This window comes from Phasianus colchicus, chromosome 4 (assembly GCF_987193195.1).
Source record: "Phasianus colchicus chromosome 4, bPhaCol1.hap1.1, whole genome shotgun sequence".
Classification (NCBI taxonomy): Eukaryota; Metazoa; Chordata; class Aves; order Galliformes; family Phasianidae; genus Phasianus; species Phasianus colchicus.
Genome location: NC_143439.1, coordinates 46,022,736 through 46,046,953, shown reverse-complemented (window position 1 = coordinate 46,046,953; position 24,218 = coordinate 46,022,736). Strand labels below are relative to the sequence as shown.

At 40.1% G+C, this 24,218-nt stretch overlaps 1 protein-coding gene across 6 annotated transcripts in view; it reads right to left on the bottom strand.

Moving 5' to 3' along the window:
* Positions 1–5,074: 5,074 nt before the first annotated feature.
* DLC1 (DLC1 Rho GTPase activating protein) overlaps positions 5,075–24,218 on the bottom strand; it is a 219,560-nt gene continuing 200,416 nt past the window's right edge. For all 6 annotated transcript variants that reach the window (XM_090139400.1, XM_090139401.1, XM_090139402.1 and 3 more), the window contains 11 exons: positions 20,848–20,911; positions 16,648–18,074; positions 15,472–15,648; positions 13,457–13,616; positions 13,027–13,225; positions 10,473–10,686; positions 10,009–10,123; positions 8,732–8,953; positions 7,835–8,052; positions 7,492–7,665; positions 5,075–6,980 (listed from right to left, as the gene is read on the bottom strand). In XM_090139400.1, the coding sequence (XP_089995526.1) occupies positions 6,860–6,980; positions 7,492–7,665; positions 7,835–8,052; positions 8,732–8,953; positions 10,009–10,123; positions 10,473–10,686; positions 13,027–13,225; positions 13,457–13,616; positions 15,472–15,648; positions 16,648–18,074; positions 20,848–20,911 (3,091 nt within the window). In that variant the 3' untranslated portion in view covers positions 5,075–6,859. The remainder of the gene's footprint in view (positions 6,981–7,491; positions 7,666–7,834; positions 8,053–8,731; positions 8,954–10,008; positions 10,124–10,472; positions 10,687–13,026; positions 13,226–13,456; positions 13,617–15,471; positions 15,649–16,647; positions 18,075–20,847; positions 20,912–24,218) is intronic.

Sequence of the window (24,218 nt, the reverse complement as noted above, 5' to 3'; positions counted from 1 at the left end):
TAAATAGAGGTCAGAGCGGCTGCGGGCGGGTTTCTTGTTTGTTAAACAATATGGGAAGAAAACAGGGGCCATGAAGGATACTTCCCGCCCCTCTGTGCCCCAGGGAACATTCTTTATAAAATTTGGCAGCAGCTCTTTCATCAGAAGTCAGTAAATGGCTGCACAGAGCTGCTGGGTCTGGAAAATGTTTTGACCATTTACCAGTGGAGGAAGAGGAGGCACAGGAAAGGAACTAAAGGAGATAGTGCAAAGTCTCAAATAAAAACTCCAAATGGGTAAGATACGGTGGTTAACTCTAAAAAAAAAAAAAAAAAACACCAACAAAACAAAACACCACACACAACTAATATATATATATATATAAATATTTATGTATAAATATAAATAAATGTAATCTCTTGCTAACAACATATATATAATATTATAAGGAGAAGCGCATTACACTCCAAACAGGAGCACCACTGCAGAGCTCTTTGGAGCACAGCTCAGGGAACATCCTGTGGCCTCTTTTGAAAAATATATTCACAGGTAAGCCCAGCAAATCAGTGGCTTGTGTAGAAATCAAAGCACGCAAAAATAGTAGTTCTGTAAGCATGCTTCTCTCCAAGCTCTTAAAGAAAAAAGACATAAGAAAAACACTTCTGAAGACTTAAATAATGAATTACAAGTGTTAATGATATACTGAAAAGTTACTACTTTTATAGAGCTGATGGCTGACCTTTCCAGAAGTCAGGGTATGCTGTCTTTGTTCCTGAGGCATCTTAGTGCAGCTCTCTGTGCTTCTCTGCTCCAAGCACTAACCCAGATACAGTTCTATCCAAGCCTGGAACTTCAGACACTTCTAGCTCCCTAAGGCCTGCCTGTGGCTGGAGTTTCTAGCAAAGAAACACCTAACAGCCTGGTAGCCATGGCTGGCCTGCTGAGATCTCTGTAACCCTAAACTGTGGGGCCTCTAAACCCAATTGTCATCAATGGGTCATTCATTCCTTCTTTGTCTGCCTTGCCTTACCAAGGGAGATGTTTGGGGCACAGCACTTCCTCTGTCCCCAGTCCAATAGCTGAACTGACTTTAGTTTGATAACTCTTCTGCCTGGTCTGGTTTGTAACTAATGCTGTGAGGTCTGTGTTTTGCATCGATGTTTGGATGCTATTACTATATAGAAATATTAGTTCTTGTTGTAGGTTGGAAGGGGGAAGAGATCAAACTCAATTTTATTTATTTAGTCTATGATTCAGTCATTCAGCTAGAAGCTAGAAAATCTCTACTTTCTTTGCTTGCTCAATGTCATTCTTAAAGAACTGTACATAGAGGCCTTTTTGTTTGCTGAGGCCTCCAAACCCAAATCAGGGAGACAGAAGAGCAAGCAGAGTGTAATATCAATGCTGCTGAGCCCTCTGTGGCAGTCCTGGAATCCATGCATAAGTGGTTATGTCCCCTTCTAAATGTGGTTTATTTCCACTTTATACTATGCCAAAGTTAATAGGACTATGTTTCTATGCTGCATGTGGCATTTGATCTGATGAGGAGCATGGAACACAGAAGGAATGTCCTTGAGGATGATAATTGCTGTTCTCACTGTGTATGACTGAGCATTCTCTGATTTGGTTTGCTTCTCTCCTTTCTGGAAGGTGGATGCCTCACCACTGCTGTAGCCACAGAACTAGAATTCTGCATTTTCAGCACCTGGTATCTGTTCTTCCCGGGCTTCAGGTACTAGAACATAGTGCCTATGTAGAGGAACAGCAGGTGCTGTCTTCCAGACAGGGTAACCTAATGGAGCTCCTTTTGTTTTTAAAAAGACTAGCAAAGAAGGCCTTCAAAACTGTTTTTCTGTATATCCTTTTTGACAATAAGGACAAAAACTGCAGAACTGCTGAAAAATTTTCTGTTTTGACCAAAAAACCCCACAAACATTCCTATAGACCAGTGAAATCCTCATGGGTGCTCTGTAGAGATTCAGCTGTACTGCTGTGGTGCTGGCAAATACTTGGAAAATGAAATGAGAAAAGTAAATACTGCTGGAGATGACTGACACAAAATGAGGATTTTGATGTCTCTGTGTTCCTTTTCAAATGTATGAAGGGACTACTTAAAATATGCTCCATTGTACAGATATCTCAAGTAGGGAACAAGATGGCCTACAAGGGACTTTGCTAGCTGTGCAGTGAGGGTTAGTTAAACTATGTTTTAGGTGAAGATTATGTTTAATCAGTTGACAACTGTATCCTGACCTAAATGTATTTTCTTTGAACTGTTTACTTGACACAATAGAGAATTCTGATGAAGTGACCTTTTGGTTTGTTGTGAATAAATATTCCAGAATGCTATGCCACTTACTGGGATGCTGGAAGTGTCAGAAATGTTTGGCCAGCTGGCTCCTCATCTTTCCAGCAGAATCCCTCTGCTGATGCTGTCACCCAAGATGGCACTCCATCTTATTCTGAGCTGTGCTGTGAACACAATCACTTTCTGCTTCTAGCTGGTGTACTTAAAAGATAGCAGTTGTCTAAAGCGACATTCAAACGATTTAACTGGAACCACGCTTTTTTGAAATTACCTTTTCATTTACTGGAAGTCTTCCAGCAGCTCTAATGATGAGGCACAAGCACCCCCAAACCTTATCCCTCTCTTCCATGTTGTCCTGAATTTATACTTAAAATGGGCTTATCTATCTCAACAAATTGTGGGGGCTGGCAGTCATACTGTGGAAAATGTTATTTAATTTAGCTCCCTGGAATGTGTGTAATGTAATTCAATTGCGCTAGCACTTTTAGCACTCTACTTTTTGAATATTTTAAATGTGTATTTTTTGAGTAGTAATACTCTTTCACCACAGGCATTGCACGAACAAAGCATGCTAACAGACCTTCCTAATTGGGATAGGCTTTTAGTAAATGTTAGAAAACCAAAAGATTGTCAGGTAATGTGCCTATAGAATAATCTAGGATGAAAAAGACCTTGAAAAGATCATCAAGTCCAACCATCAACCTGACCGAGTCCTATGCTGATCTTTTTGTTCCTGGCATGTAGAACGGAGGCACTGTATCTTCATTCTTAAACAAAAATTCACTTCTGCAAAAGATAAGCTGCAAGAAAGATGTGTTCATTAGCAACTTCCAGAGTAAATGTTACATCAAAGTGACTTTATTATTGACGCCGTTATTTCTTACTCAGGGGAATAGCATTACTCAATACTTACAGATGAAAACTGGTGGTCTGCAAATCCTGCAATCATGTCAAATAATGGTCAGATGATCTCTCTTAGGCCTTCATAATGCTTTATGGAAGTCAGTGAAGGAATGATTCCAGAGTTTTAGACTGCACAGTTTTAGATGACTTATGCTCTTGCTTCTCAGGGAAAGATTGTCCCACAGCCTCAAAGACCTCTTGCTGTGTGGAAAATGTCTTTTCCTTTTCTCTTGCTTCAGATTTTCCATTAACAATTTTTTTTTTATCCCAATTTATACACCCACTCAGGCAGTCTGAACTCTTCTTCTGTGTTTTTATGACCTTCCAATGCTAGTAGACATTTACTACCTCTTGTCTAGTGGCCAGATTATGTATATTGAATCTTTCTGCATAAACGTATCCCTTCAGTGTCCTAATTTCTTTTCATGGTATCTTCTGCTTTGAATTCTTTCCCATCCTACAATGCACTTTACAGTTCCTGGCCTCAGCTTGGAAATTCATTTCTTACAAGAACTCAGGAAGCCTCTGGCAATCAGGGTAGTGGGGAGGGGGATGTGAGCAAGCCTTCAGTCTTACACAGTGCTCTTCTGCAAAAGAAGAATAGTTGCAAGTTTTCTATTATCGTCAATAATAAGAACAGCACTTCACTTTCAGTGCTATACTAGTTAGCATTTTAGATGCTTGTTAACACTTTTATCCTAGAGAAATGACATAATTCTGCACTGACAGATGAGAAACATCTGAAAGCAATTTTTCAGAAATATTAGTATCTCACTGTAGAGGTATTGTAGAAAGGATATAGCCAATAACTATATTGACAAAATATGTTTTATAACATGGTAAAAGCGATTAGCATTTTGTCTTTGCAAATTAAATGCATCGGTAAATTAAACCATTATCTTTATTTCATTCTCAATAATTGGGAACCTGTGCTTCTGGCACTGAGGAGGAACATCTATGTATAGCATTTTTCAGATATATTAAGCAGAAAGTATCTTAGCCTGAGTTATGAATACTACATGCAGGCTAACAATCCCCTCAGATAAACTGGTGTGAAGGTATAGCAGGTCCTGCTCTCCCCAGGGATTTGTTGGTACCTATCTGAATCATTTACCAGTCTTGTTTTGGTGCCCTGACTATGTGTCAGTGATGTGGCTTTCTGGATGTAAGATGAAGGCCAGTGATTATTTATATACTTGAAGAATGACAGTTTAAAAAAAAAAAAAAGACTTTTACTCTCCTACTTAAATGTTTTAGAAGGCAGTACTGAATTTCGACATTATGAAGCACATTTCAAACTGGCTCTATTCAGCATGGGGTTACCATTAATAAGGGATGGAGATGGCTGTTGTGTACCTCAAATTGATTTGATGTTGGATGAATATAGCCAATAATTTGAATTGTATGATGTCAATTACTACACAGTACTGCATGTCATCATCACTATGGTTATTAGATGCCTTGGTCACAGCATTACAGTAAGAACCACTCAGCTTAAAAAAAAAAAAAAAAAAAAAGTTCCGATAGAACTAGAATTAGCTTCAGCATGCAGTAAACCAACACGGAATCATCTGTTGCGTACTGAAGGACGGTTGGGATGGAGGGAGTCCAAACAACACCATGACCAATTTACATGGATGTTCCATAGACTGTGGTAATTGTGCATGTGTCTGTAGACAAGAAAGACAGGTGATGGTGATTAGTTGGGACTTTCAAAGCTGGGGAACTGGAAGGAGGAAAGGAGAACTTTCAGCTGATCCCATGCCCCAGAAAGCAGGAGTTCAAATGGCTGGAGAAATCAGTGAGGGTGTTGATTCAGCTTGCAGAAATAGGCTCTAGGCAGGAGGAGAAAAAAGGATGTGGAAAAAAATAAAAGTGTTATAGTTATCTTTTTTAAACATTTAATAGTGCACTTATTGGATATATTCTGTACAGACATCTATAGCAAGTTAAACATTTTCCTTTCTCTCACTTAGATCATAGTTGTGTAAAGCACATTTACAATAGAAAACATACTTGAGGTACAAAAACCCAAAAAGAATATCTGAGGTATAAATACAGGTATATTTTAAATAATCTTTACCATGCTTTATCTATGTTTGACAGTACACTGTGGGCAAGTATACATGTTTACAATAGAATGGTATGTACAACATACAATTTTACAAATTCAGAAGTGTTTGTTGTAGAAGAATATACAAGGTTTTCCTACTCATGAGGAACACTATTACTGGAAATACTACATTATTTGCCATAATTAATTAAAAAAATCTTCATCAGAAAGCTTAAAATAATACTGACAATGGTAACAAAGTCTCAGTCAAAATTCCATCTTTTCACTCATTCATACTCTTGCCACAAAATACATTTATCACTTAATACTGCACCTCACCTTTACAGTAACACCTACTGAGTAACATCTTTCTGGAGGACCTCAACACTTCCTACAGTTCATATACTTTGATTGTTAGGGGTGTGTGTGGGGGATATTCCAAAGGAATTAAAAGCAAATAAAACCCAAGACAAAATCCCACCCTTCTCTCTGCCCCCAACTGTACCCCCCTAAATTGCTCACATTCAGGTTCTGTTCATGTTAGCGTGCAGCTTTTAAGAAAACAGGCAAAGGAGAGAGAGAGAGAAAGGGAGCAAACTCTTACAAAAGTCTTCTACCCAACTCACTCCATCTGCTGCTGCAAGAGTCCTGTGACTCCAGTATTTAATTTTTCCTCTTGAGCTATTAGAAGATGGTAAAATATTTAATGGGTCATTAAAACACATACATATAATTAATGAGGATAAAACCTACAAATATTTTTTGGCAATATAACAATTGACACTACCAGCTCTCTTGCTTGTTAAGTAGGCATTTCATTTCTAAGCTGCTATGTTGTTTCAAAGTATATTTATTTACTTAAAGTTGCTATAGAATTGCCTTCACTCTCAAAAGATCATTTGGATAAGGAGTGAACAGAAGCTAGAGCAAGCCTACTGTAACATCTGCATAAGGGTTTTAACAGCTTTTGAGCTCAGCAGAATGGACAAATGGGAAGGATGGCTACTCCTGGTCCACAGGAGAGGCAACTATATCCAGTATACTAAAATCCATCCTGGCTGCCTATCAGTGTACCAGACACATTTCAAGTTCAACTTCTACTAGCCTTTCAACCATCAATACACTCATTCACTCTTTAATCTCTGTGCAGACCTTTCTCTGCTTATCTCAGTGAGAACACATTGAAGAGTACCAACTATTCCAGTGGATACATAAGTCCCTCAACACACTACAAATAAAATGACATGGGTATGTACATAAAGCCAAGCATTTCACATGGGAATGACGAGCCTTCACCATATTTTGCATCTAAATAATTTTGCTTCTCAGAAGCAATTCCACCTAATAGTACAATACTTTTCTTTTTTTCTTTTTTTTTTTTTTTTGTACAGTCCTCCTATGTATTCCAGTCAAGGCCTACACTATAGACCTTAAACAGACAGGAAGCAGCTTTAAAGTGTATGGTACGGCCACAGTCAATGCTCACGGTCAAGTTCTCATGCTGTCATCCCTTCATGACATGATTTGCAGATGGTCTGCAGCAGATGAGCCTCTGTTTTGGGTAACATCTATGTTGCTGAGGTCTGGAGTGCGCAGCTGTTCCTCTTCTTCAGTAGTCACCTGGATTTTATTTCCCTGTTCTCAAGACTCTGGTGAGTGAAAGAGTCTCGTATCTTAACTACTTCAGATGCACACAAGTGTCCAAAACACTTGGTGTACCAGTCTGGCATGTGACCCCTAATGGATGGGGAAAAAAACAATGAAGAAAGTATCAGCAACATTGCACACATTTTTCTTAGTCAGAATCAAATACAGATATAGCTGGTTTAACACCTGACTGTGAAATCTCCACATTACCACTTACTTGCTCAGCTCAACCTTGCTAACACATAGATTTGCTCTAAAATGAATTTGCTGCAGTGAGCAAAAAGTTATTTGAAGTTTTGTGAGAGTTTGGTCTGCTTCATTAATTTACTTAACATTACCATGTCCTTGCATTCAAATAAATACACCTGGCAGACAAAGTGGTGGGATTACATACCAGCAGCTATGTTGAAACACAAATTGGGGGTTTGTAATGTAACAAACCCTCCTTGCTGTTAGACATGTACAAAGGACAATATTCTGTGACCTCTCAGAGTCCTACGTGCATGCTCTACAGACTAAGCTGCAGCCTGCTGCACTGCCTAAATTTTGCACTATAAAATACATGTTAGCAGCACAAAAGAACAAAAGTAGAAATCCATACCTTAAATCAATTCTGCACATGTAGGTAAGTTTAGATTTTCCCGACCCGCAGGGCTCAATCAGATACCTAGACAGGAGCACATTGACTCTGACACCCGCCAACGGAGCACGGTCATGATCCACTGAAGTTGCTAAAAGCACACAAGCTCCTTTGGGAAAGTTTGTCCTCCACGTTCTATGAAAAAGGAAGAAGAAATATCTTGTCTTTGACAAACATCTAACAAACATACTTCAAACTGTACATAAACAGGTTTTTTTAATTATATAACATGCTTTCTACAGAAATTCTGTTGACAAGGTTTTTGTGTGTGGAATATTATGGCTACAGCATAAAAATCTCTTACCTTAAGATGACAAAGTCCCTGGCTGGGTGAGGAGCCATGCTGTTCTGGACATACTGGTATATATCTGTCTGACTATCCAAAGGTTCAATTACTTTTGAGTCTATAAGATCTTCATCCCAAAGATGCTGCTCTTTTAGTAAACGATTTAAAACTTCCTCTGGTGTAGCAGCAATTTCAATGGTAGTTTTCCATAATCGGAGTGGGGGACCTTCACATGCCTGGGGAAAATGAGCATAGTCCTCAGTTTTACATTTTCTTTTTATTTTATACTATTGGATAAATACAGCAAATTAAATATACACACACAAATGCACACACACATACTGTACTAAGGTTACTAGAAGTTCAGACTGAGGTTGTTTTCCTACGAGCAAAAGGCATTTGCACGCTGACTTCCAAATGATTTTTAAGTTATAGTTATGTCCTCTCTTATGAACTACTGTTAAATTGTGGTGCTACAAAAAAATACCCTAACTTTCCCAATTCATTTTTCTTAAAATATCCTAGCTCAAATCTGATTGAAACATATCTCCATCTGCTAGCTCTGAGCTGTGCAAGATCAGAGCAGAGAAACTTTGTTCCCTCTGCCTGCATAACAAAAGTCGGCCTGTCAAGGCTTTGCGCAAGTGAGTGAGGGTGTGTAAATGCAATGCAGTGAACATTCCTGAGCTATATAAACACAAGAACTCCATTCAATGCATGTTCACTGACTACTGCTGAAAGACAAGTTGTTTATAGATGGTGTGCAATTGTGTCAAAAGATTATTATTTTTTCTCAAATCTATCCACAAAATAAAGGTGTGCACTGAACCGTCTGTTATATCTATACCGAAAGCTAGCTTGTATTAGAGATGATGCACTAAAAAGCAGACTGGTGGAGTGAGTGAGTGTGCATACCTTCTTGTAAGCCAGATCTGCTTGCTCTGAGGTGGAACAGCTGACCCAGCCCTTAAACTTCTCCTTCATTTCCTTCAGCAAGTCGTCCATGCAGTCCTGGAGGTAGCAGTGGTAGTCAGAGGGCTCCATGGTGCTGCTGGTGCCCCGGAGCTCTTCCAGGCTGAGGGGACGGAGGTCCTGCTCTGTGTACGAGTTCCGGCCCTGGCTCATTTCTTCAGGTATCTGAAGGGTGAGAAGGACAAATCATCTTCTTGCAGCTCTCTCCCTAAATCCCAGAGTTAGTGTTGCAGCTTCACAGTCACCAAAGGATGGGTGCGCATCATCTTCTGTTGATAAGATGCTCACTATTCCCTTCACTCTAAAGTTGGCAGTAGTCACACACTGTGGTTGAAAGTGAGATGCCTAGAGAGGTTTTTGTGTAAGTATGTGTATGTAATTATATCTGCAAATTACCTGAGCTAGCACACCAACTGTATTCTAAAAGATATATTTGTCAGGTCTAGAACTCAATGTGAAGAAATACCAAACTTAAGTTTGTGTCTCTGTGACCTTGATTTGATTCAAATTAGTCTCTCAATTACAGGGTGCCTCTTTTTTTTTCCCCCTGTGGAGTATCCCTTCTTTGCAACACAACTCAGACTCAACCCCACAGCAAAGTTTACCCTGCAGACCAGCTGAAGGAGGGGCAATAGTCAGCTATAAGAGGAGAGACAGGCATGCCTTCAGCTGTGGGCTTTGAAAAGGTTTGATGACAGTGAGGAAAACCAGAACGCAGACTTGTCTAGTTCTCCATTCTGGGCCCCAGAGGGAGCATGCCTTACTTGTTACAGACCTTCCAACCGGTGGTCTGAGAGTGTTACAGTTTAGAATGCTTTTGTGGCCTAGACTTGCTCTCTCTTGGGAATTTAAATATAAAGCAAACACTGGAACTCTTGGAAATAGCTTTGTGCTTTGTAATTAGAGCCGAAGCTCACAGGCCCTCATGGCCACACAATAAAAACTGGAAGACCTGGTTCAAATGAAGCCTTCATGTAACAAAAATGTCCTGGATCCCAAAACTGTCTTGTGTTTATTAAACACCCATGTCAGCAAAACAACTTTCCTGGCACTCCTTCAAATTCACACGTGCACTCAGATCAGAATGCAAAGTTTTTTAGAAGGTTATTTATCACATACTAATCCTCATTAAAATAAAGAGACATTTGTAACTTTCCATTATACAGCAGACCTAAGCCATATCGGCCATTGCACCTATAGGTTTTGCAGATGTGTTTTACCTGGAAAAGCTTCTTGCATTCAGCAATCATATGTGCTAGCCCTTGGGTTGCAGCCAAATTTTCATTTAGGTCTTTTTGGTCAGGTTTTCCCAGACTTGGTTTTCTTTGCATCACCCTTCACAGGAAGAAGAACACACACACACAAGTCCAGTTATTTAATGGAGAGCAAGAGAGATATTTAATAAGAAAATAGCCACATTCCAGAATTTCCTTATGGTTTAGAGCAGTGCTGCTTGGGACCAGATTTTGGCATGCTGTTACTGACTTCTCTTGCTATTTCCACTAAACTTTGCTTTTGGTATCCCCCAGTTACTACCTTTTTGTGAAATTGCTAGTATTTTACCACACCTGTAAAAAAGTAGGGTCACAGGACTGTTCTACATCTGATGCCTTCTGAGGCATTTAAGGTGATCAAAAGGGTCAACAGGACTGGAAGCAACAAGCTGTGTTCTCCAGAGACGTACCTTGGGGAGGAATTCTCTCTTTTGAGAGTGTTTAAATGGAAGAGGGAAGGTGCTAAGCACACTGCCAGGTTTGTTGGTGTCATCTGGTTCTCCTTCACAGCAGCTGTGACATCACTCAGGAAATAGAGAAGAATCTGTAGGACCTCCCTGTTCTCATCAGGTAAAAGCATAATGGCAGCCTTGATAGCCTGGAGACGCTGATCCTTTGGCACATCTGTAGAATATTAGTATTTCTCTCATCAGCCCATTGATTTTCCACACACACAGCATGAATATATCCCAAAGCAAACTCCAGCTTCAAATATTTAACTCAAGTTTGAAGCGATTTCCTTCACGATGCATACCATTCATAGGAAACATGAAGGAATTTTTTTTAACCCACTAGTTTAACTACCCTCAGTAATTTCCTGCCTCACAAGAAATGCAAGCAAGAAGTTGTGCCTAGGCCAGAGTTAATTTTAGATTTAATTTCCACAGCTACTTGCTCCCACAGATGCACTAAAATGACAGAATCCTGGACTCGGGCAGTGAACAAGCAAACAGTCCAGCCGATTTAGAAATTCTTTGGCTTTTAAAGAAATTAAAAACACTAACGCATTTTAGAAAAAGTGAATTAATTGAATAAATTGGCTAGTAAACCTTTCTAACAATGATGTCATGAAATAGCCAGAAAGTGCTTTACCAAACACACTGGGTTACTTTATCAAGCAAATCATTCAAAGTCATGCAGTGGAAAAAGAAAGTCAATGCTGTGGAGCCCCATACCATTAAACAGCTCCTTGGTTACTAACAACAAACATCCATTGGAAAAATTTGATGTGTGTTTTTATATAAGGCCTTCTCCTCCAAACTTGAAGGGAACAAATAATGAAATAACCCAGACCAGATCTGCTTCTTATAAAGGGATTTGCAACAAGTCATCCATTCCCGAAGACAACATGAGAGTCTGAGTCCTGGAGCGCTTGTATCATCATTAGCACCACACTGCCCTGACTGCACACCCATAATACATGCATTGCTAACCAGATATTTAATTGATATTTGCTTCAGGCTTCAGCAATTTCATAAGGCTGGCAATTGAGTTTAGAAAGCAATTTTAAGCAAAAATTGACTGTTCTACATTCTGTCTCCTAAATCAGCTCAAAACACATTTAAGCCATGTATGGGCAATTCCAGAGTGCAGCCTGGTGCATAACTCTAAAGGAAAGAGAAAAGGGAAGCAAAATTTACAGTTGCTTTAAGGCATTTTGCTTTGCACAGAGAGAATACTTCCCGACCACCTCTAGGGACTGCTCAGACCTACTGTGAAAGGAAAGGAACAGATACTTCTGCGATTCTGTGTCAAGCTTTTTCTGGCACTAACCAGAAAGAGTTGCTGCTTAATATGCACGGAAGTGGAGAGTCTGATTCGATTTTTCCATAAACTTTCCTGGGAATTGAAACAACACCAACACAAAAGCGTGCACTGAACTAACAATATGTATGTGTATGTTTTTATTTTAAACTGTCACCTCCACCTCCGGAGGTCTGAGGGAAGTTCCTGGATGATATAAACCATTTGCACCATCATCACAGGGGAAGGCACAAAATACTGTAGTGGCTCAAGGAAAGTGTTTTTGCAGTGAGCTGTGTTGTAACTAGGCTACCATAAGAAGAATATGTGAGGAGAGAGCTGGATTGGCCTTAGAAAAAGAAACGGGATCAGCAAAGATGCATTGCATCAGTTTGGTCTCCATGAATATTTCAGGAAGCTCTGGGGTCTTTGTCACCAAACATTAATTCATCTTTGGCCATCTTATAAAATGCTTTTTAAAAAGCATTTAAAAGTATTCTTATAATGTAACAACTTTGAAATAGCATTTGAAGGGCAGTGTGTTGTTTGGAAAGCTTGAAATAGTCATCTATACAGAACCTGATTTATTTCACTCATAATAGAGAATGTCTCTCTTGCTGGAACTGGATCTGTCATCCCAGAAAGATGAATAATTTCTTTTCAGGTGTGCTGATACATACATGTTTTGATGCCATTTATTCTAAGAACATTCTGTTTATAGTACCCATCGGTAAAGTAGCTAAAAATTAGTAACAGAAAAGCTTTCAATTTAAAAGATTGTTTTAAAAAATGATGGTGAAGAACAAATACAAATTAAAAGAAAACAGACTATTATGGCAATCTTGCTCTGAGAAAAATAACAAAAAAGCAACTCAAAAGCTCCAGATTGTTAATTACTCTTTGCACATCTCCTCTACTTAGCCACATCAGATACAGTTTGAAAATATACTGTAATCTCAAGGAAACTCAAAAAAGAAAGTCTACAGCAAGCAATGGAGAATTTATTTGTTCACCAGAGAAGGGTGAAATGAAAAGAACTTCTCCAGTAAATCATTACACAAACAGAATATAAAATTAGTTCCTTATGTGGTAGCCTGTAATTCAATAGCTACTACAAAAAGACAAAGATCAACATACACAACATGTGTAGTGCCCAGAAATTTCCACCCTTGCTACACAAATGACAATTTGTCATCTAGCTTTAGAAATCTCAGTACTTACACTGGTATATCTGTAAGAAGGTCTCAGAGAGCTTGTTGGTCATGAGAGGCTCGGGCAGGTCACGGAAGAATTGCTTTAACATGTCTGCTACATCGTAGGCAGACTGGCCTTCATAGTTGACACTGTCTGTTGAACTCTCATTCATTTGACGCAAAGCCTGAATTCTTGATTTTACTCCAGACTTCCTAAATAGTCCAACCTAAACATATTTGTATATGGAAAAATAAATACATTTACATTGAATCTGGCAAATTTAAGTATGTTCTTTAACCTCTTATGTATGTGTTGTCATTTCATGGAAAGCTTTTTCTTGAATTGCTCATTTTATTCTGAGTCTACTTTTTTAGTCTAACCAAAGAACTAGAAAAAACTAACAGAACATTAGGAATGGGTGCTGAATGTGTCTAGGAGATAGCAGAGCAAAACCCACCTGATCCAGGCAGTGGTTACGGAGGTACCGCATGGCTTGCTGAATGCTCTGTGGAAGGGGCTGCCCAGTGCGCTGGACGTTGACTTGCAGCGGTACTCCAAATACATTTCGGTCTCTATAGTCTGGCACCTTTATCCTTTTCATAAATTTTGGTACTGCCCTATTAAGTAAAAGAAATTACAAAATTGAATTAAACCTCTGTCAACCATTTATCTCATGGATTTCCAGTAATTTAGAAAGTAAGTGAAATAAGTGAAACATTTTAGTATGCTGAATAATATGAAAAGTATTGAGAATATAAACAAGCTAATTCATTCAGGTACTGGAATAGGGAAAGAACAGAAAACAGAGTTTCTCTAAGAGAAAGGCTTGAAATTCAGGGCAATATTCTGCCCGTGAGTATTAATGTGGTGCTACTCTACCAATATTAGTAGGACAAAAGCTACAGGGTAAAACTGCAGGGGCCAGACTGAACTGCAAAGGAGTCAAAATAAATCCTGTGGTCAGTGACCCCTTATAACACTGCTTCTTTAGGTTTCAAGAAAGATGGACATTTATACAATGAGCTTTTGTATGTCAACTACTTGTTCTGCAAAGTCCTCATACTGGGTCCATCACCCCCAGAGTGCATAACAGCAGAAACTGATGTAATACATTTGAGTTCATTAGCTAAAAACTTCAGCTCTATAAACAACCCCTTTGAGGGACTTCTCTCCTTGTCAGAGACTAGTAACTGTTGTTACTCCTACTTCCTACTCCAGTTTCAATGACAGGCCTTTCCATTCGCTTTTGACTCCAAGGAAAAAGTTACAAAGTACAAAAGAATAATTTATCTCTAGGTTCCCAAGTGTTGCTTTCGTGAAGGAAAAAATCCAAAAACTATTAAAACGTGAGAATATTGAGTTCATTTTCCTAAACAAACAGAAAGCTTAATGTATGGTACAACAGCTAATAGGGCATGGTAGCCATGGTGAACAGGGAGACCTATTTAATATTTCAAAACACAGTACAGCTATACAAACACTGCATTATATTTACAGCTGACTAATCTGTTACATAGGAAAACAGAACCAATTTGTATTGCCATACAGTTAAGTTTAGGGCATTATTGATATATGTATGAATAATACTTGCTTTGTCAAAAAACATGCCAAAGGAATGTGAAAAAACACATTGCGATCTCCACTGAGAATCTGAAGCATGCAGGGATAACTGGTCAATACTTATTTCTGTCTTTCAGAACAAACAACTTCTGTATTTAGAAAGGCTGACATAATAACAGCCTTTGAACAGGAGGTACTTTGATGCTGAAGCTAAATACTCTCTATGACTCCTGGGGAAGGGAGGAGGCTGGCCTGTGGTAGGGAGAAGAAAAATTTTATTGCGTCTTTTGCAGCCTGAAGGTTACACAGGCTATACTACAGATAGAATAATAAAGGAGCTTTCTATTTCATTCTTTCAACACACAAAAACCAAAAACCCACACTCAACTTGGTTACAAACTCCTGGACACAGCAAAAAGGGCTTGCTACCAAAAAAAAATCTTAATGATTCTCCCAAACTATATTTTTTTCTCCCTCATCTTTTTTTGGACGTTAACAGGATTATTAGAACCCAATTTATTGTGCTTTGAAGAGAACAGATAGTTGCTGGATAATAAGATAACAAGGCACTTACTAAGTGTCTCAATATACCATCAGGCCTTCTTTTGCTACGGAAAGCAGACATCTTCCTGCACAGAAAGCTGGCCTCTGCCTCACTGCTATTATTCTTTCATATGCTCCTATGAGCATGCTTCTCAATCCTAATGAGATTAGCCCTATCTAAAGGGTTTATGATATTAGTACTGTCTAAGGAAACCACAAATCACTGTCAACATAGGCTGGAAGAAGACAGGCAAATATAGAAAAAGTGGGACAGAGGGACGTGTTGTATGTTTCCAGAAGTTGCCTAGGACTAGTGAAACTGTTGTGCTCAGACAGATGGCCTGTCTACACATGGCACTGTGCTCTTACCAGCTGAAGCCGTGCTTGTTGGAAGGCGTGTACTTCTCCAGAAGAGCAGTTAACTTCAGCAGTGAGTACTTCTGCAGCAGGTTCATCTGTGCCACAGACTGGCAATTGATCTGCAGTGAGGCTGAACTGAGGCTGGGCCGATGAGAGCTCTGGAAACTGTGCCACCTTAGCCTGTGCCTGTGGAGATGATGGAGAACAGAGTAAGGACTAGTCATCAGGATGTCTGCCTCACCCACTGCAATGTGTGTGGATGGGAACGCATGCGTTGAGCTATACTACATAAACTGGCCCTATCGGATATCCTCAAAGGGCTCAAATAATGTTGATTTTTTCCCCCCCAGAAGACCTTTCAGCATTAAGAGAGTCAAAATCAAACAACTCCTTGAAGAATAAAAGGCCCCAGACTTCAAGACACGTCAAATGGAAAACTAAAAGCTTTTCTAAAAGTCTCATTAAATTTATACATGCAACTGTAGGTGACTAAATGACAGCAGAAACCATGCCCTAAATTATTTTCACAAACAAACAAAGCTAGAAAGAGTTCAGCGCCTTGCTCTATTCACAATACAGCCTTCCATCCCATGGTGAAGATCCCAACAGGAGCCTGGGGGCCTCTGGAGCTTCCTCAAACTCCCACAGTGCTGCAGCAATCAAAAGAGACTAAACACTCTCCATCTTCCTCACAGATTTAATGCCCAGGCATGTTATTAGGAAACAGCCTGCTACTGAAAAGTGCAATTTTTTTAGTCAGTCTAAAGGTTCTTACTACATGCTGACGAGAAACAGATCATACTTCCACTGTCTCTCCTACCCCATTTAAAAAGTGAATAATCCTACTTGAGATCCCTCACCTTCCCACACACCATTTCAGCTTGAAGAATTACCATCCCCCCCAAACTGCCTTAACACTGACTTGCTGAGCAAGCTGTTTTTCAAGGACGACTCAAGCTGAACATATAAACATATAGCTATGAAGTGTGGGAATCACTTTTCTAGAAGTCTTGTACAAATACTTTCCATGGTTCTAATAGTTTTTGGAGGCAATGGGAACAGCATGTATATGCTTTAGTGGCCTGGTATTGCATGAAGGCCTTAAATAAGCACAGCGCAGCTATTACAAAGGCATCTGGTCCAACAGGGACCTCAATGGGGCCACCCTAAGTCCCACAAGCTCACCTGCTGGACCGTGTCAGTGATGCGCCCACTCCAGAGTCCCTTCTGTCCTGCATCCCCGAGGGTTCTTCTGTTTCATTCAGTGAATTCCCTGTGCTGTCAAGGTCACTTGGTGTTGTTCGATCATTATCTACATCAAGATGGATCTGCTTTGGGGAGGAAGGACATGGGGAGATGGAGTCGAGCGCTGAGTCAGAGTCTCCTTCATCCGAGAACTTCTCTGACCACTGATTTACTATTCTTTGCATCCCTTTTACATGGTACAAGATGTCATCTAGTTCTGGGAATATGTCTTCATTTTCCAGATCAGCCAGGTCACTCGTACTGGAATACAGGATTGAGCCTGGCACATTGTCGTAAATGCTCAGGCGGCTGCTCAATGAGCTAGCGGAGTTGCGCCTTTTCCCCATGCTCAGCTCTTTGGAGCTATCTCCACTGTTTTCCCTCTGAAGAGTGAGATGGCCATGTCCATGGAAACTCCCTGTCCTCCAGTTCACAGAAGCATTGCTTTCAGTCGGGGAGAAATTGCCATTGGAGAGTGCTTTGGGAAAAGTGCCAGGCTTATGATCTTCTGGAATAAAAAAAACAGTGTCTTCTGCAAAGCTTCCCCTGTTCTTGAAATTCTGCTCCATCACATCACTGAATGTTGACTGGTTGAAGGGGTCAAAGCCTTCCAGGTACATGCCCACCCTTTTATTGTATGCACTGAGGCTGCGTGTGCGCGTGACAGGGCTGGGTGTGCTGACAGCGCTGCTCGTCTCCGACTGACTGCTGCTGCTACTTGTCTGGGTAGAATTGGAGACGCTCCTTTTTCGTACCATGGGAAGGCTGATGTGATTGCCATTGAGGGCAGAAATCTCCACGCAGTTAAGTTGTTTCAGTTTATCTTCATCCATGCCCTCCTGCAGGATGGGCCCACTAATAATAAGGCCAAGCTTTGAAGGAGCTTTGTTCTTGCCATGGTGAGAGCTCTTGATTTTCAGACTCTCCATCCTCTTGAGCAGGCTCTTAGTTTTAGATTTAGTGTTCTTCTCATTTGCCTTTGTGTTGAAGCTGAAGCTATTCAACTCCCTGGGCAAAGGCAGGCTGCTGAACGAATCATCGTTTGCTATGAAATTGCTGGATGAACAAATGCTGACAACTGAGTTTGTCCTGGTGCTAGAGGCCTCGCTCTGCAGGGTTGGCTGGTGGCTGCTGGTGCTGCTGGTGCTGAGAAGAGAGGCCACCTCCTGCCGCTCGCTGAGATCGGTGAGCACGCTCTCGCAGCTGGCCGCACTTGGGAGCAGAGGAGCCTCTGGGGAGGAGGTGTTAACATCCGGCTTTGGAGGGAACACATCGAACTCTTCAAGCCTTGACCACCTCTTGCTGTCCCTCTGAAAAGTCCATTTGCCGCTTATTGCACATGGTTCGTCTTCATCTGAATCTTCACTCTGCAAAGAAGAACAGCCCTGAAAGTGCTGCTTGCAAACTTACAAACAGCGAATTGCATTTAAATACAGTGCCCACTAAACTGATTTAAGCACGACCTTGTTCTCACCAAATTTAAAGCAAAAACAGTCTCTTGCTTCAGGGAGAAGAAGATTAAACCATAAAGCCCATTACAGGAAAAGATTACACGAGACAGACAATTTATCTTAACAGTTTTTAAAATACAAAGGATTTATGCTTTGTAAAAAGAAACAAACAAGGCAATCTGCTTTAACTTGCTCTTTTCTGAAAACTTTAGTATCCACAGGCTTTTAATTAATTGGTCACAGTGGATAGCCTTCAGATCAATGGAAATTCCTGGCATGCATAAAATTTTAAACTGGAGTCAGTCCGGGGTTGGGGTCCCCCTGGACTCTCTCCAGTTACACTCTGTTGATAGCGGCTCTATGTTTATACTCCTTTTTGCAATTAAGAGATGTTTCTCATATGTTGTGAATTGTAGCAGCTTAATTCTTTACCTATTCGGGAAGTTTAAAGTCTCCACACTGTAACTAATGAGACAGCAAAAGAAACTCTTGCTCTGCTACAGTTTGATGCCTCCAGGCTCCTACCTGGTCCACTCTTCCTCCCACAGGCTAGCAGCTAACATTTTAAGAATGTCTTGCAAAGTTTCTTTCTACTTCAGTCTTGCTCCAGGCAGACTTTAACACTCACAGATAGCAAGCAGCAAAAGCTTGCTTGCTGCATAGCACGTAAGTAAATTGTAAATAGCATCTCCACTGATTATGTTTGATGTATGAGTACACACTTACACGCACATCACTTATGCCTCAATCTTTTCATCTAAATCCTGAAAGGGAGTGATCCTGAGACTGACATATTTGGTCTTCCAAGTATCTGGAAAATTTTAAGTTGCATGCAGTTGGGAGAATAAAACCAATGTGAGATATTTTAATGTGACACCATGAAACCACAAAATAACCTTTGGTGTAAAGAGTAGGCACAACTAATTGCCACACAGTTCCATGACTGCTGAAGCTTCACATGATTTGTTTAGACTGTTTTAATTTAAAAACAAATATTCAAGCATGGCCCAAACAGTAACTATTTGTGTGTCCGGAATGTAAACATTTATAGTCTGACAAACAAGTAAATTATTCATATTTCTAGTATTTTACTTCTGAATACTTCAGCTCCTCATTCTCTCCTACTGTTGTTTTTTTTCCTTTCATTGCACATTTCATCAGCTCAGGAAAGTAAGTGAAACACCATATTTATTTTTTTATAACCAAAAACATAAGTGAAACAGAGAAGTGTCATTCTCTTTGCTTCCTAACTACAACCAGTGTTTCTATCCATGACTCAAGACAAAAACCTAAGAAGACTGGATTGCTTGTTTAAAGTTTTTGAGAGGAAAAATGTCACCTAAAACTGTCAATGGATAATTATGATGGTTTGATGGTTAATGTGGTTTGGCTGGAATAAAGGAGCAGTAAAGCAATCATAATTTGCAAAGAGGTCAATCATATATTTCTGTCGGCACAATTTTTTCCTTAGCATTAAAAAGTTTTAATGAAAGCAACAACAAAAGGGAACAGAATCTAAGACCATCTGCCAAAACACAAGAGGTGAATGAAAATCAGGAGCACCCAGACTCCGGAAGATCTGGGGTCTGGACCTGAAGTCAGGTCTGGTCTGACCTCTAACAGCAATACTGATCATTCCATAGTTAACGACATTCAGAAAGAAGGAGGAGAATTCTTCTGGTGGTTATGAAGAGCAAGCCAGTGGTTTACCCCTTTTTTTGAGGAGTTCCTATATATGCTGCCTCAGAGTGTTATCTTCTGGAGCTAGGGTGCTGTTTCCAGCATACCACAGATAGGGAAAGAGGGGATTAATTCCTGGTAAACAATCCCAGAGCATTTGTATGCATTCTTGTTAAGGGCAGGGCAGCATTGTATAGCCTTAGTTTAGCCATCTTTATCTGCAGTCTGAATATCCCAGGGGATGGTATCAACTACTGATTCCTCCTAGGAACACACAGTTTTAAGACAGCTCTCAAGTGGTACCTTACTAACAAAATCTGGCAACTCAGCTTTCTGTCAGCACTGCCTTGCTGAAGTTACAGGAGGTGCTCCCTTCTTTCTTACTGCTCCAAAAGGATCATGAAGATGCAAGAAACCCTTTAAACTCCTGCTAAACTCCCTGGAGATGTGCAAACTTCTAAAATAGGTATTCAATGCATTTTGTAAAAATTTTGCTTTAATTCTGAGCTATAATTCTGTGCAGCCCAAGCACAGTCAAATTGATTCTGCCTATACTATAAGAAAAGAATACAATTCCAGTGTGATGGCAAAGAACCAGAACTGTGAAGATTACACCAAAGACGATGTTCTAACAGCCAGCTCATTGTGGCTGATCAGGATCCTATCCATCATGTCTACTCCACAATTCTGCCTGGTAATAAGCTACAACACCACCTTGCTGGCAGGCAGAGAAGCCCAGTGCTTTTCAGACCGAGAACAGCATCTCATGGAAGAGCTAGCTAGACAAATAACCTTTATCTGTGGCCAAGCCCTTCAGTTCTCAATAAGTGACAACACAAAATGAAATGTAAGCAGAGTTTTGAACAGTGTGTCATTGGCAGGTTCTACTCAGTTGTCATTCTACACTACAGTTAAACAATCCTCTAGTTTTTGTTGGTTTTTTTTTTTTTAAGAATTTTAAGTTTTATTAATATACAATACCGTAACAGAAAATGTCAAAGGTACTTACCCTTTTCCTGTGGGGACTGATTTCTAGCTTCATCACTGCACATTTGTTTAAAGTATTTAAGCGCCTGCAAAGCAAAGGAAACCATATTAAGAGAAAACTCCAGAGTTTTGGCACAAGCTATTGCAGTTCAAAAGCTTTTGTGAAGGCTATCCCTAAACTGCTTTGCATACAAATAGCCAACAGCAGGGTTTCACTTAGAGCCCTAATTATACTTAACCATTAACCCATTACTTTTGGCTGTATTCTAACTTCAGAGGGAGGGAGGAACTGATGACTATTTGTCACTATTACCTCAATCAAAGTCAAAAGAAGTAAACAGAAACTTAGAGTACTTGAGAAGTGCATTGTGACCGATGAATTGTAATAATTACATTTATATAAATATGAAAGATTCAGACACTGAAACAATAAATCTCAACAGACTGCAAGTACAGGAAAAGGCTTCTTACTGACCCTGCACATACATGTCTATGTGAAACAGTGTGTCATTTTAAAATTGCACTTTACAGTCTGAAAGCTCACACAGGAAAACTTAATTTTCCACTTACTAGGGGCCCATTTTGATTGTGAGAAGTATGTAATTATTTTCAATATAGTCCTGGGACCACAGCTTTTAAAAAGCCCTGTACCTGATTTTTCTTTCCTAAACCGAAAATCTATTTTATACATAAGAATATTTTACTCTAAGACTAAAATTAAAAGAACAAAAATAAACTGCTGCAGCAACAAGAGTTAACCACCCTCCCTGTGAGCAGTCTGAATGCACATCTTAAAGTGCTGCATGAATGTACATAAGCATCCCTTTATTCTCTGATGAGCTAACAATCCAACATCCCCCAAACAAAATAAGCTCTCTTTCTTATCCAGTTCCCCAGAACACCAGTGGCTTGGCAGTCGTGAGAGGCATCACGTCCTCCTTGCCCTCCTCCTGCTTCCCTCATGGTAAGCCTCTGCTTGCAAAGCTGCACCATGAGCTAGGAGAGCTGCAAACTCATCTTTCACTCCTCAGTGGGTTGAATTTCACCCATAATAGCATGTGAAGGAGGCAGGCAGAGGAGCAGAACTGCCTCATTCATGCAACTTCAACAGGGGTAAGGCTGAGCTTTAAAAAGCCTGCTTCATTCTAAAGGAAGTGGTAGAATTTATACCTAATTCCTTCCAGCAAAATGTAAAGAAGAACCTTTATTGGAAGCTTTTCAAAACTTGAAAAAAAAAAATTAAAAATGCTGACTTGTCACGTTGCTTCAGATGAGTCTTTTCAGATTCCTGAAACTTGTAACTTGAATCTAGAAAATGTGTGCACAGGAAGGATTACTAGTTTCCTCTTTCCTCTGCCCTTTTATGCGCAGGATTGGTTGCAGATGGTATTTACACAGGGCTTGATCCTGAGGCCATCAAAGAAAATGGAAAAGCTCCTACTGGTGCTTTTGCTGCAGTCACGAGGTAAAAAAGGACAGTTTGATCTATAATTAGACCCAGCCACAACACAGCAGAAAAGAAGAGAAACAGGAAGAATTGCCATGGGTCAGATGCTAGGCCAGTGGCAGGTTAGGAAAGTTGTCCAGATCTCTCAATTTCCATCTTTGCTCTGACCTAACACAGCAGGCACAGATCTTCCCACTGTGGAGTGGGTATGTGACCTGACAGCAGTTGTGTTTATGGCATGGATGCCTGTCCCACCTACACGTGCACAAGGATTTTGTTTCTCTTCTCTTGCTTTATAGCTTTTCTTTTTCCAAACTCCAGGAACTCAATGCCAGGGAGTACTGAGTTGGTTTCAGTCCTATACTGTGTAATAATTTACAAATTTCACAGTGTGACAACCTTTGCCTTACGTGGGAAGAGACTACCACTGAATCCACACATCAGGCTTTATCTAGCTCTGGCCTGTCTAATAGCTGATAAAGACTATCTTTGATTTCCCAAAGACTACATCCAGAGACTTCTCTCCTACTCAAATTAAAATCCTGAAATAGGTAAAAAAAAAAAAAAAAAAAAAAAAAAAAGAGGATGGATCTCTGTTTCCAGAGAAGTATTAAAAAAATAAAATAAAATACCCCAGTGCACACCTCACAAAAATGACTATGGGGGCAAGATAAGGTAACTCCCAGTGAGCAGTGTTAAACACAAAAGCAGCTAGGCAAACAAAGGTTCTGTTACACACCTGACATGATTTCATCACAAAAACAGTTTCCCTTTTAAAACCTAAATGATCTGTAGTGATTACCTCAGGTCTGTGAGTTTCGTTATATACATCCCACAAACTGCTTTAGCTTTTACTTGAGTTCAACAGCACCCAGTTCTTTGAGCTACAATATACCAAAATCACAGTATGGCATTCAGAGCCAGAATCACAGAACCATAGAATCAGAATCACAGAATTGGAAGGGACCTCAAAAATCATCTAGTTCCAGCAAGTCTGCTACTGGTAACAAGCCACTGAGTCTGCAAGTCACTGAGCAGGTAAGGTCCAGGCTTTGGATGAGAGTTATCTATATAACTTCTATTAACATTCACTGTGCATACTGAAATACTTCTTAAGCCCATAAGAGCACACATTCGTTTTCTGCAGATCTCATCAAATTGATGCTGGGTAATGAACCTCAATTTTTTTCTCTTCTGACTCTGGACACTCTCTCTCACTAAGTCCACTCCTGGGTATAAATCTTATCACTTCTCCACTGACAGGCAACAAGTAATGTCTCATTCTTTAGATCCCTCTTATTTTGCCCTAATCTATCTCAGTGGCATCTTCATATGGACTCTGTGGAGACAGCGGGACAGAGCAGGACTGACGTAGACAGTGGCTGCAGCCAGTTACACCATCTTGCTATCTCAACCTCAATCACTACAAGGCCTCCTACCCCCAGCTTCTGTCTCTCTGGATGACATTCTTTAGCTAATTGCCTTTGGGTCAGCCTTCTCTATGCAGGATTTCATTTCCATAGAGACTTCACTACAGGAGAGCTCCGTATCTACCTGGTCCCTTCTCCTCATCCAACAGAATGCAGAAGAACCCTTACCCGGGCTTGCAGCCTCCTTCATCTTTGCTTTGCAAAGCCCTTCTTCCTAACCAAGACCATTGTGACAGCGTCTGCCTTTCAGTCCCAGTCCTTGTACTGGCTGGCCCCAATAAACAAGGTACTGGAGCTTCTCTAGGAAATGATGCACACAATCTGCTCTTCCCAGTCATCCTATCAAAAATAGCCAAGCTAGCTTAGCTTGAACTTCTTTTAAGAAAGACATCCCAAATAAGGCACACACCAACAAAAATGTCAACTTGCATGACTAACTTCAGCTAACTTATACATTAAAATACGGCCTCATAATACAAAGTCTTTGTTAATCTAAATACCAGTCAGTCCTACATC